A 13,104-nucleotide genomic window follows, 5' to 3' on the forward strand; every position below is an offset into this window, starting at 1 on the left:
TGCAAACACATGCACTATGAAGTCATTAGTAACAGCCCTCAGGCTAAACTATCTCCACATATTTAGAGCCCAAGAAACCCTGCAGAAAACCCTCCCCGATATACACGGATTTCCTCATTTTCCCTTCCAAGTGCCCGCGAGCAAAATACGTCCAGGAGTCACAAGTGGACGAGTGTCAAGCATAGGAGGGAACAGGAATTCCGTAACGACGTGCCAATTCCTGGGTTAGGCCTACACCACACGTAATAAAGGCTTTTTACAAACAGCTTCAAGTGCAGAACTTTCTGGAGAAGGTGCCTGGAAGGCAGTAACAGCTCGCTCTTGCATGAGACAACGGCAAACAAGTGCGCACACAGACATACGGATACAAAGACACGCACACACACAGAAACACACAGACACACACAGACACACACGCGAACTCACTCACTTTCTCTCTACAGACATCGACATTATGACGTTAGACTTACTTCAGTTTATCTCCAAATACGTAATATTGTTTTGTTTGTCTGTTATTTTTTAGCCATTGCAGATTAGTCCTGCTTATTCTATTACCCTCGTTAAATAAAGTCTTGTCATTGTTATAGTCATTGTCTCTCTCTCTCTCTCTCTCTCTTGCACACAATCATTCACTCAGTCTGCCGCACAGAGACAATCTCTCTCTCTCTCTCTCTCTCTCTCTCTCTCTCTCTCTCTCTCTCTCTCTCTCTCTCTCTCTCTCTCTCTCTCTCTCTCTCTCTCTCTCTCTCTCTCTCTCTCTCTCTCTCTCTCTCTCTCTCTCTCTCTCTCTCTCTCTCTCTCTCTCTCTCTCTCTCTCTCTCTCTCTCTCTCTCTCTCTCTCTCTCTCTCTCTCTCTCTCTCTCTCTCTGTATAAAAAACAAGTCGCGTAAGGCGAAATTACAACATTTAGTCAAGCTGTCGAACTAACAGAATGAAACTGAACTCACTGCATTTTTACAGCAAGAGCGTATACTCGTAGCATCGTCAGTCCACCGCTCGATGCAAAGTCAGTGAAATTGACAAGAAGAGCGGGGTAGTAGTTGCGCTGAGGAATAGCACGCTTTTCTTTATCTCTATTCTTTTTAACTTTCTGAGCGTGTTTTTAATCCAAACATATCACATCTATATGTTTTTGGAATCAGGAACCCACAAGGAATAAGATGATATTGTTTTTAAATCGATTTTGGAAATTTTATTTTAATAATAATTTTTATATTTTTAATTTTCACAGCTTGTTTTTAATCCGAATATAACATATTTATATGTTTTTGGAATCAGCAAATGATGGAGAATAAGATGAACGTAAATTTGGATCGTTTTAAAAACAAATTATTTTTTTTACAATTTTCAGATTTTTAATGACCAAAGTCATTAATTAATTTTTAAGCCACCAAGCTGAAATGCAATACCGAAGTCCGGCCTTCGTCGAAGATTGCTTGGCCAAAATTTCAATCAATTTGAATGAAAAATGAGGGTGTGACAGTGCTGCCTCAACTTTTACAAAAAGCCGGATATGACGTCATTAAAGGTATTTATCGAAAAAAAGACCGGGGATATCATTCCCAGGAACTCTCATGTCAAATTTCATAAAGATCGGTCCAGTAGTTTGGTCTGAATCGCTCTACACACACACGTCACACACACAGACAGACAGACACACACACACACCACGACCCTCGTCTCGATTCCCCCTCTACGTTAAAACATTTAGTCAAAACTTGACTAAATGTAATTAGTCAAAACTTGACTAAATGTAAAAAGTAAAGATTTTCCACACAAAAAAACAAGTTGAAGAAGTCGGCGCACTGCTCGGGCAATAAAAGCTCATCACGGGACCCAAACTCTTCGAACAACATGCGCACATCCATCCCCCTAATGTCCACACTAGGTTCTCGTCCATTCTGTGTCCGCCCTCCCTGTCTCTGCAACGACCTGTCAACAAGCTCAGTGCCTCACAGCACCTTTCTCCCTCAAGCTTAGAGCGCAACGAGATGTCGGCCAGAGAATGGAACCAATTTGCGAGTGAGGACCCCGGCAACAGGGGACGTAAGAGGGTTAGGTATTCACAGCCTTGCGAAGTAGAAGTCTTCACCTTATTCTATGTCCAGAGGAGGGCTCAGAAACTTTCATTGGGTGTTTGAGGTCACGTGGGTGACGCCAGAGGATGGTTGGAACGTCACGTGGTGTGTTTGCCGTGAGGGTTTTAGCCGTCATTCCATTTTGGTCTTAGCGGACGGAGATTGACTTCTTCGGGCTAAGTCTAGGTGGCCGGCCATTGGAAAACATTTTGCTTGAGGGGAATTGGGGTGGAGGGGGAGGCATGGGCCATTTAAAGGAGGTGAGGGCGGGAGATGTTGATGAGAAGATGAAAGTGGCTGCATGTTGTTGATCTTTAACGCGACCCTCATTGCTGACACGTTCGATCTACCTTTAGCCCCGAGGGTGCAATCGATCATTTATTTTTTCCTTCATGTCCCTCTTTTAAGTCTGTCTCTGTCTCTCTGTCTCTCTCTCTCTCTCTCTCTCTCTCTCTCTCTCTCTCTCTCTCTCTCTCTCTCTCTCTCTTTCTCTTCTTTCTCTTTCTTTCTTTCTCTGTCACTCTTCTTTCCCTTTCTCTCTCTCTCTTTCTTTCTCTCTCTCTCCCCTCTCTCTTATTTCTTTCTCTTTTATTTCTTTCTCTCTCTCTTTCTTTCTCTCTCTCTCTTTCTTGCTCTTTCTCTTTCTTTTCTCTACTCTTCCCCTCTCTCTCTCTCTCTCTCTCTCCCTCTTTCTTTCTCTTTTATTTTCTCTCTCTCTCTTTCTTTTCTCTACTCCTCCCCTCTCTCTCTCTCTCTCTCTCTCTCTCTCTCTCTCTCTCTCTCTATATATATATATATATATATATCTTTCTTCTCCCTCTCTCTCTCTCTCTCTCTCTCTCTCTCTCTCTCTCTCTCTCTCTCTCTCTCTCTCTCTCTTCTGTATCCAACTCCCTTTCCTCCTCTGTTTTTGTATTTCCATCTGTCTCCTTTCTTTCTGACAATTTTTAAAGCACTGACATCCACTAGAAGTTTCTTTATCGTACAGTGAAACGTGTTACTCTTTCTCAGTATTTTTTGTTTGTTTGTTTGCTTAACGCCCAGCCGACCACGAAGGGCCATATCAGGGCGGTGCTGCTTTGACATATAACGTGCGCCACACACAAGACAGAAGTCGCAGCACAGGCTTCATGTCTCACCCAGTCACATTATTCTGACACCGGACCAACCAGTCCTAGCACTAACCCCATAATGCCAGACGCCAGGCGGAGCAGCCACTAGATTGCCAATTTTAAAGTCTTAAGTGTGACCCGGCCGGGGTTCTAACCCACGACCTCCCGATCACGGGGCGGACGCCTTACCACTAGGCCAACCGTGCCGGTCTTCTTTCTCAGTCTGTCTTTATATCCTCGGACAAGTGTTAACCGGGTATCCATAAAGCTTCATTCTTCTTCTTGGACCAGTCGCTGATACCATCAAATGCAATGTCAGATCCTGTATGATCTTGAGTGAGAATGTCATCAAAGTCTGTTTTCAGGCGGGTTTTCATGAAGCTGTGCTTTCACGTCGTTCAATACATATTACTCTACCCATCCACCCCCCCCCCATCCACCCGCACCCCTAAATATCTGCTCGCCAATCACTTGACCCGTTGTGCCAATGAGCTATTCCAGCGTCCATTTTGTGTCCAAATGAGGGGCAGTGCTGTGACCCCCTCCATCTTGAACACAAGGCCAGTACTGTAACTGCCCTTGATACGGATCGATCCAAGGGGGGACAATCTCAGTCATCTCAAAGAGGGAAATCCAAACGCTATCAGCTTTGTTCGATTTTATGGGCTTGGACGATAGAGAAAAATAAGAAAAGCTAACAGTGGGGTAAACCTGGACGAAATTGCTATCAAGAACGCAGAATTGATTTTTTCTGATGTTTTTTTTTGCCGTAAGCGCCATGTTTATCGGAGCAGGAAACTCTTCCAGAGTGAGGCCCTTTTGTTGATGCATGTCAACATCAGATGTGCGAGACGCGAAATTGTGCCGCAAATTCAGTTTTAGCTCGACACGGGAGTGCACAATGGTAAGTTGTTGCTATTTTTCACTTTATTTGACATGTCTTGTGAGCAAAATGTGTTGGTTACAGCTGTGCATGCTGTCAGTGTTCATTATTTGATTTCAATTACCCAGCACCGTCAGTTTTCCTTTGTCTTTGAGGCCGGTTGGAGAAGATCGATCGAACTTGTTTTAAGCTTTTCACTTTGCAGTATTGTTAGTCCCATCTAAAACTTTTAGAAGGTTGTGTTGAGGTTTGCACTCCTGCTTCGGCTACCAGTAAGTTCGTCACACGGTAGATTCGTCACCGGTCCCGGTAACTTCGCCACAGTAGTCCGAGCGCGGCTCTCTCTCTCTCTCTCTCTCTCTCTCTCTCTCTCTCTCCCACCTCCTTCCACCCCTCCCTCTGCTCACATTGAGTTTCTCTGCCTCCTTGACAGTGAGGTTGAAGTGTGTGAGTGTGTGTGTGTGTGTGTGTGTGTGTGTGTGTGTGTGCGACGGTGTGTGTGAGTGTTTGTGCGTGTGTACGTGTGTGTGTGTGTGTTTTAGTGAGTGTGTGTGTATGTGCGATGGTGTGTGAGTGTTTGTCAGTGCGCCGTGTGTACGTGCGTGTGTGTGTCGTGTGTGTGCGTGCGTGCGTGTCCGAGTCATGGATGTGGGTGTGTACGTCTCTCTCTCTCTCTCTCTCTCTCTCTCTCTCTCTCTCTCTCTCTCTCTCTCTCTCTCTCTCTCTCTCTCTCTCTCTCTCTCTCTCTCTCACTACAGGCTGTTGAGAACTGCTCAATGAGTAGATCTCGGGTTTTAAAATAACAACGCTCGGACTGTGTCGTCTGAAAACTGCTCAGTTGAGAACTGCACAATGAGTAGATCTCGGGTTTTCAAATAACCTCTCTCTCTCTCCCTCTCTCTCTAAAAAATGTGAATCTTGAATCTCTCCCACAAATCAAACATCTGAAAGCATAAGCTCTTTTGCATAAACACCCTCCCACCCCTGCCGGTAACTTCCTCATAGGTGACGAATCTACCGTGTGACCAACTTACTGGTAGCCCCTGCTTCCACCCCCTCCCCCGCTCTCAAAAGAAATTGGTAGAGAAAGTTTGCTTAAGCCTCCCCCCCCCCCCCCCCCCCCCCCCGGGCCCATCCCTCTTCAGAAAATCTGGCAGAGAAAGTTTGCGTCACAGCCTGGTGACTCCCGAAATTTTTAGCTGAGAGTCAGCTGAGAGTGAGACTCTCTGAAAAAAATCCTACCGGGAACTCTGAATCCATTCTTTTTTTACTATAGAAATGGAGATTTAATAAGATGAGTTTAAATTCCATTCATACAGGGGAACAAATGTTGTGGTTAGGTAACATGTCCAAAAGAAAATAGGGTCGGTAGGCAGATAAAAACATGGTTTTTTTATATTACTTTTTTACACATTTTCCCCCTTTTTGACTTTCAGTCTCTAATGTTTTGGTTGTTTGTGGCACTGTTTTTTTATTACTGTATCACCTTTGTACACTTTTGATACAGTTTTCTTTGCTTTCAGGACCCAACTTTGCAGCAAAAATGTGTCCAACGTTTCAACAAACAGTTTCATCAGGACGTGCATGAACTGCGCCCACTTCAGTCTCTGACCATCGACCACCTACTTAAGAAAGAAGACACCATCTGCATGCTGCCAACTGGCTATGGCAAGTCACTGATCTACGAAATTTTGCCTACCGCTGTCAATGTTTGCCATGGGGAAGATGAGAAAACTCTTGTGCTGATTGTTGCACCACTGAACGTCATCATTGAGCAAGAGCTAAGAAAACTTGGACCAGTGTGTAAGGAACTGACAACCGGTAATGTGAAAGAAGTAAAGATGGAGATTTCCAAACTGCAATTCAACATTGCACACCCGGAAGCAGTTGTTCGAAACAAAGAACTGAACGAACTTCTGTCATCATTGCCACCTGATATTCAAACGTTTATAGTCATCGATGAAGCCCACTGTGTGCTTGAATGGGGAAGTGAATTTCGACCGGCATATCATGAGTTGTCTGCCCTTAGAATCCTGTTGCCCAATGCACCTGTCCTAGCCATGAGTGCAACACTGACAGTGGATTCCCAAAAACACCTGGCAGACTCCCTTCACCTGAGAAAGCCCCAGTCAGTGCTAGAACGGCCTGCACATGCTTCTACGTTTCTGAGTATAAAGCAAAGACCAGCATCAGCAGATACAATGGAGGCCATTGAGCCATTGCTTGTGGAACTGATTGTACAGAAACAAGACTTTCCGTTAACAGTTGTGTACTTCAATGGCAGCCAGAACTGGGTGGGACTTGCATATGAATTCAGTCAGCGGTTTCTTGGGGAGAAGATGTATGCAGGAGATCATCAAGATCTTCAGCACGCCAGGGTTGTCCAGTTCCATGCTTCTGTTGATAAGGGAGAAGATGAAGAGGTAACAGACAATAGTTGTGATGACAATTTCCAATCATTGTAATTAGGATGCATAGTTGTGTACTTTAAAAAGTGAGTTGAAAGGGAACACCAAGTCAAGTTTTGCTAAATTGACAAGTAACCTGGTAATTATGGTAAATATATTGTATAAATGCTTGGCACCCTACAGATTTTTTTTATGTGTTTTCTATTTTATATATATATTTTTTTTTATGTTCCCATACAATTATCAATGGTTACAGAGAAACCCCTCTAATATAAACTGTGAGGGACAGTCCTATCAGCATCTTTCTCTTTTTCTGTGTAAACACAGTGAAGGGGATAATGTGGCATATAATTTACAATATGATACTCCCTGTGATTCCAGTCCAAGGCAAATATGATGACACGGAAACTGTATCATTCCTTCAAAATATATAACTGACTTGGTGTTCCTCTTAAAATGAAATGAAGAAAACAAACAGAGAAACATAGATGTTAAGTGTAACTGTAAGTATTTGTTTTATTGCTTTCTTACAAATCCAAGAAAAAAAAGAGAGAGAAAAAAATACAGCTCCAACAGTGAATTAAAAAAAACATCATAATTGTAAATGCAGGAATGTACAGTTGTTACAACATGATAGAAAAAGTTTTAAAGGGTTTCTGTAATTCTATATTGTGTCTAATATGACATGCTGCACACATTCTGATACAGTAATAACTACTAATCATAATTCATACACTACTAATATCTCCAGCACTAACTTTTTGATTTACATTTTCTGTACCTTTTAAATTTTACAATATATGTTCTGCATCTATTTCAATAGGTACGCAAGATCATCTGGACTAATCTCAGTAGAGACCCAGCTGAGAGTCCTTTGAAGATGGTCTTTGCCACAAGTGCTCTGGGGATGGGTGCAGATCTACAGAATGTGGTGCGTGTTGTCAACGTTGGAACACCTAAAACTGTTGAAGGTAACTAAAACTGTGTACACTCCTCTTAGTAAATACTTTATAACTAAGAAAGTATAAACAGAATCAAAAGTCCAGAATGTGTTCACCAGACTATCTGATTTTAACCCCATTAATGAGATCATTTATGTTTGAATAACACCTTAACATCAGCTGATATCAATTGGTAAAAAGAAAACACATAAAACTAAGCATACAAATGTTTTTAACCTCTCGTAATTAATGTTTTATTGTACAAAAAGGAGTATAAGCCCCCACCCCCACCCCCCCCCCCCCCCCCCCAATTTGTCTGTTTCTGATAACATAGCTAAAAAAAAAAGGTCGGTAGGTCGGGATTTTTGTTGTTGTTGTTGCTAGGGTAGAATTCTTGAAAATAACTAAAAAATACAAGGAGACAGGACTCGCTATAGATAGATTTATGTAAACAAAAGTGTTACAAAGGGTATAAAATGATTGTTTTACCTTGTCTGAGTCGTCTGTTACTGTCGTTTATGTTGTTCTTGGGTAGTACGTAATATCGAAACCGGCATCGAAACCAACTGATATATCGAAACGGACCTGTTCATGTTTTTTGACACATCGACAATATTGTCATCTTGGGTACTGGTATGAGCAAACCGAGCAAATCAATCGAGAGACAGAACAACATCATTAGCCTACCGCGGTCGCCTCAGTTCCTTAGTGGACTGAGACCAAACTGACAAACCCACACACAGATAAGTTTAAAAACTAATATATTCATCTTTTTGTCTGTTTGTTTGTTTGTCCGCTTGCAAAGGCAATTGTGCCGACAATTTTGCGACGGTTTTGTACAATCCTTTTTTAAGTGCTTTAAGTTGAACCTTGTGTTTTTTGATTTTCTTACCTACAGCACTGGTGGTCAATTTGTTTCTGATTTTTTTTTTTTTTTTAGTCCCGGGAACGATAACTTGGTATGCTTGGTCAGAATGTGCTTTCGGTTACCGCCATGCCGTGCCGTTTAGTGTGTTGACACAACTTGCCAAACTGATTGATTACTTTATGTTTCTGCGATATGTTATAAACAATTTTTCCTGTGGGACACTAAAGTACGTCGTATTGTATTGTATTGTTTGCTTTAACTTTAAGCACTGATCAGCTATCATCATTAACGGAAAATCAGGTCAGTTTCGATATTTCAGTCGGTTTCGATGGCGGTTTCAATATTTTGGCCGGTTTTGATAATACGAACTACTGTTGTTCTTTTCTTTCCGACATATTTTTGGGTGACTCTGGGCCTGGCACACAAAAAAAGTTCAGGTCAAAAAATAGGGTTGGTTGGGGTATTAGAAAGACAACTTTTTTTGGTTGGCCTGAACAGAATCTATAGTCCTCAACATGTTTGCTGGACTATAACTCCTTAAATGAGACAATTTCAGGGGGAATAGAACCTTGACAATTAGTAAAATGAAAACACAAAACACTATGTACACCTTGTAATGAGAACATCACAGTCCTGTTTAAAGTTACTACATGTACAGCTTTCTCATCCAGATTTTATGTTATTTTTCTGATTTCCCCACTGTAAGGGATAATATATTTCAGAGCCACTGACAATAACAATAACACTGAGTTAAATTAAAATGATAATACAGTATCTCAACAAGTGTTTGTTTTCCTGTGCAGTATACCTCATTTTCTTATTGTTGTTTTACTGCAATAGGATGTAACATGTAACAAAATAAGACATACTACTACTAGTGCATACGAATACGAATACGAATACGAATACTTTATTATCTCATACAGAGAAATTTCAGTGTGGTGCACATTAAAAGACAAAACAAATAATAAGACAACAGATAAAAATACCATACGAAGCATACTACACTCGCGCACGCATATACATGTACACTAACAGGAATAGTAACATGATTCCAAATAGGTTAAAAGTTTAACGCTAAAAACTATCATTATCACAGGACTAGATATGTCATTGAACAATATTTATCACAGGACTAGTCATTCGAGGGTTATCACACTCAGCATAAGGGTGCACATAAAAAAATATTCATCACAGAAATCAGTGCATATGTTCACCGGCACACAGACTAGTTTTAATTAACTTAGGTATTTAAAAAGCCAATTGACTTTGGAATAAAACTGTTCTTAGTTCTGAGCGTGCGGAATCTGGGAGTGCGGAGGCGACGTCCTGAGGGCAGGACCTCAAAGTGGTGAGCGAGCACATGACTACTATCCTGGATGATGCAACGGGCCTTTCGCACCACACGTCGTTCATACAGCACAGTCAATCCTTCCTGTCTCACCCCCACAATCTTACCACATGTGTTCACCACCCGCCCAAGCACATTCTTACTCTTCACACACAGACCTCCATACCAGCAGATGAAAGAGAAAGTGAGAATGGATTCAATGAATGAAGTATAGAATGTTTGGAGGATGCGGCTGTTGATGTTCAGACTTCTGAGCTTTTGTAAGCAGTAGATTCTTGACTGACACTTCTTGTGGATAGTTTTAGTGTTTGAGGAGAAATTTAGTTTGTTGTCAATGACTGTTCCGAGATATTTGTATTCAGTCACTCGCTCAACTTTCACACCATCTATGTACAAATCTGAAACTGTAGCTGGGTTTTTGCGAAAGTCAATAACTAGCTCTTTTGTTTTTGTTACATTTAGGGCTAAATAGTTATCTTTACACCAGGAGCTGAAATTTTGAACTTCAGAAAAATAAACAGAATCAGAGTCAGACAGGTCTTCAAGGGCAGAATCGTCAGAATATTTCACAAGAGGGGTCGTAACAGTGCCTTGACAATCGTTAGTGTATAATGTGAACAGAACTGGAGACAATACTGTGCCCTGAGGGGCTCCAGTAGAAGTACTAACTATGGATGAAAGTGCGCTATGGAAACGGACGGACTGGGTTCTGTTCACTAGAAACTGTGTGATCCAAAGGACGAGTCTGGGAGTGACGTTGTAAGAAAGCAGTTTTTGAACAAGCAGGTGAGGTTGTATTGTGTTGAAAGCAGATGAAAAGTCTATAAATAGAATACGGACGAAGGAACCAGGTTTTTCTAAGTGACTATATGCTTGTTGCAGAAGTGTGAGTGTGGCGTCATCTGTACCTCTGTTTTTCTTGTAGGCAAACTGAAAAGGGTCCATGAAAGGTTGTGTGCAGTTGAGAAGACGAGGCAGAAGGATGCGTTCAAAACATTTCATTACTACCGAAGTGAGGGCAACTGGACGATAGTCATTGAGCTGTTTGGGTCTACTGTTTTTAGGAACATAAATACCACTGAGCTTTGGTGACATGTAAAATCTACCTTCATGATGTGCAGTGATATGACTTTCAGTTATACACTGTACCTGTCAACTCAAAGTCAGAAAAAGAATGCCATAGTATTTATTTAAGATAGTGAACAATATTTTCATTACATGCTAAAATGTTTGTTCTTGTGTTCCAGCATACGTGCAACAGACAGGTCGAGCTGGAAGAGGAGGAGACACTTCAGCAGCCATAATGTACTACAACAACCAAGACCTTGGGGTGCCTGCCGTGACAGACACAATGCGGGCCATGTGCAGAAACACAACTGAGTGCAGGCAAAGTTTCCTGAACAAATGCTTTGGGTTTCCAAGTCCTAGCGAACCATGTTCTTCTGGTACAATTGTGCATTGTTGTGACATTTGCTTTTCTCAGTTCGGAGTTAAATACCAGCTGCCATTTAACAGTCGGGCAAAGGAATGTATTCGCAGCTGCCTTGTGGATTATGTTCAGAAAGACACTACTCACACTTTAAGAAAGACTATAACCTGTTCAGTTATCCAGCAGATTGCTGCAATGTCCAAGTCTTTTAACAGCTCAGATGACTTATGCAGAGAGTTCAACCTTGAACGTTCAGTGGCAGAATCTGTGTACAAGATGCTGGCTGCAGTCATTACTCCTCATCATTAGTACAAGTCCATTAAAAGCAAGTAGACACATTGGGTTGATCATTTTGTATTCAACAAAATAAACCAAGTCTGAAATCCACAAAACTGTTCATTAGTCTCAGTATTTATTTTATGTGTTTTTATGTTGTCGTTGTATGTACATATTTTATTGCTTAAAGATACATAAGGTAGGTGTAGTCTCTCTCACAGAATCATCCGGGCTTTCAAGGCTGTAACAGTAATTATGTACTTGAGACAAAACTGTACATTACAGCCACAGTTATGGCCGCGTTGATGAGCAATTAATTTCTGATTATTTTATTTTTTCCTTTGGTAAGTCAACTTCATAAGAACCAAGTCCCACTGAGCCAAATTTCTCGATTTCTCCGCAGAGCATTTGTCAACTAATTGCAACGAGTTTGAATGAGGTGTAACTTTGCGAGCCAACCTTGGTTCAGCACGTGTTTCGAAATGTCTCAGCGCCTTTCACATCAGAGCACAACTTTAAGTTTGTATGTGAAAGCGTTGTGCTCTGTGGCAAGTACTCTGTGCTGCGACTCGGGAATCATGTGAAATATAGAGCAATAAAATATTGATTTCTCCTCAGTGCAGCCATAATTGTGGCTATTTTAATTTGCCTTATTTACAACATGAATGAGACAGTCTCTAAAGCCTAGGTGATTCTGTGAGGGAGACTTCACCAACATGCCCCATGATTTTGAAAGCTTTGAACAGCTTTTGAAACCAGGTAAAGAACACATACTTAATAATAAACTGAGACACTTACAAGTTACACAATCAACCATGATTACCACAATGGAAACAATATCTTGGACTTTATTCATCTGAAGTACAAGATCCCAAAACTGAATTAAACATGCAAAAATGGAAAATTAGATAAAAACAATAAATGCAATCAAAGGGTATTTAAAAAAAAGCAAAAAAAAAATATCAGTTGTGAAATATTCCCCGACTATGGCAAACAGTTAAATTTAATCTTCTCATGCCAACTTTTGTGTGCTCAAACATGCAAATCGCCCTTCGTAGTTCTTATTATGATGTGATCTTACGCTAAATGTCAAAACCCTAAGATCTGCCTTGGAAAGAATTACATGGAAAGAAATATCAAAAATGTGCTTCCAGGATTTGATTTAAAAAAAATTCTATTTCTTTTATGTAATTACATATAAAGTCTTGCAATTGGGACTATTTCCAAAGGCTAATCAGAGCAACTAGCAAAAAAGTGAGAGAAAAATCAAGAAACCTTACACTACCAGTCTTGATACAGTTGCCTATAATAATTAGGGCAGCTGGTTTCATTTAAAAAAAAAAGTTGATATCTCTTGCCTGAAACTAAGTACACTTCATAATTTAAATTACCACTATTTTAAAACCCGAGTAATTTATAATTCCATGCAAAGAATGTAATCAGTCAAAACCATGCAACATGAAGAAAGTTTGGATCAAAACAGTGTTAACTGGCAGGCTGAACTGGCAATGTAATCGTGCAAGTGAAAGACAGGAATACCTTCTGGTGCACTTTTTCCTCAACAAGTGTGAGGGAAATGACATGCTGGATGAGGGACAGCTTCTTCCACCTGCACTTCATGATGGTGGCATACACCATGCCAAGCACAGCGGGCAGCTGCTCAAAAATGGTTCCACTGTGCTGTTTGAATGTTTCTGAAGAGGGACAGTGTAGGCGAGCAAAGTATCTAGCAGAAGGTGGTTGCGTGAAATCAATTCA

At 41.1% G+C, this 13,104-nt stretch overlaps 1 protein-coding gene across 3 annotated transcripts; it reads left to right on the forward strand.

The window, feature by feature from the left end:
* Nucleotides 1-3,740: 3,740 nt before the first annotated feature.
* On the forward strand, nt 3,741-11,462 carry LOC138957517 (ATP-dependent DNA helicase Q5-like). Of its 3 annotated transcripts, XM_070328630.1 has the most exons (5): nt 3,741-4,094; nt 5,597-6,496; nt 7,305-7,452; nt 9,581-9,641; nt 10,889-11,221. In XM_070328630.1, the coding sequence occupies exons 1-5, from the start codon at nt 4,020-4,022 to the stop codon at nt 11,019-11,021; spliced, it is 1,317 nt and encodes a 438-aa protein (XP_070184731.1). In that variant the 5' UTR covers nt 3,741-4,019; the 3' UTR covers nt 11,022-11,221. The 3 variants fall into 3 exon arrangements, with proteins under 3 accessions (XP_070184731.1, XP_070184729.1, XP_070184730.1); XM_070328628.1 differs by lacking the exon at nt 9,581-9,641 and having other exon boundaries at nt 3,745-4,094; nt 10,889-11,462; XM_070328629.1 differs by lacking the exons at nt 3,741-4,094; nt 9,581-9,641 and having other exon boundaries at nt 5,723-6,496; nt 10,889-11,462.
* Nucleotides 11,463-13,104: the final 1,642 nt, after the last annotated feature.

This window comes from Littorina saxatilis, unplaced genomic scaffold (assembly GCF_037325665.1).
Source record: "Littorina saxatilis isolate snail1 unplaced genomic scaffold, US_GU_Lsax_2.0 scaffold_1072, whole genome shotgun sequence".
NCBI lineage: Eukaryota > Metazoa > Mollusca > Gastropoda > Littorinimorpha > Littorinidae > Littorina > Littorina saxatilis.

Coding starts and splice junctions, on each gene's coding strand:
- LOC138957517 (XM_070328628.1), top strand. CDS start 4,020: ATGTCAACATCAGATGTGCGAGACGCGAAATTGTGCCGCAAATTCAGT. Junction 6,497..7,304: donor ATAAGGGAGAAGATGAAGAG/GTAACAGACAAT, acceptor CTATTTCAATAG/GTACGCAAGATCATCTGGAC. Junction 7,453..10,888: donor AACACCTAAAACTGTTGAAG/GTAACTAAAACT, acceptor CTTGTGTTCCAG/CATACGTGCAACAGACAGGT.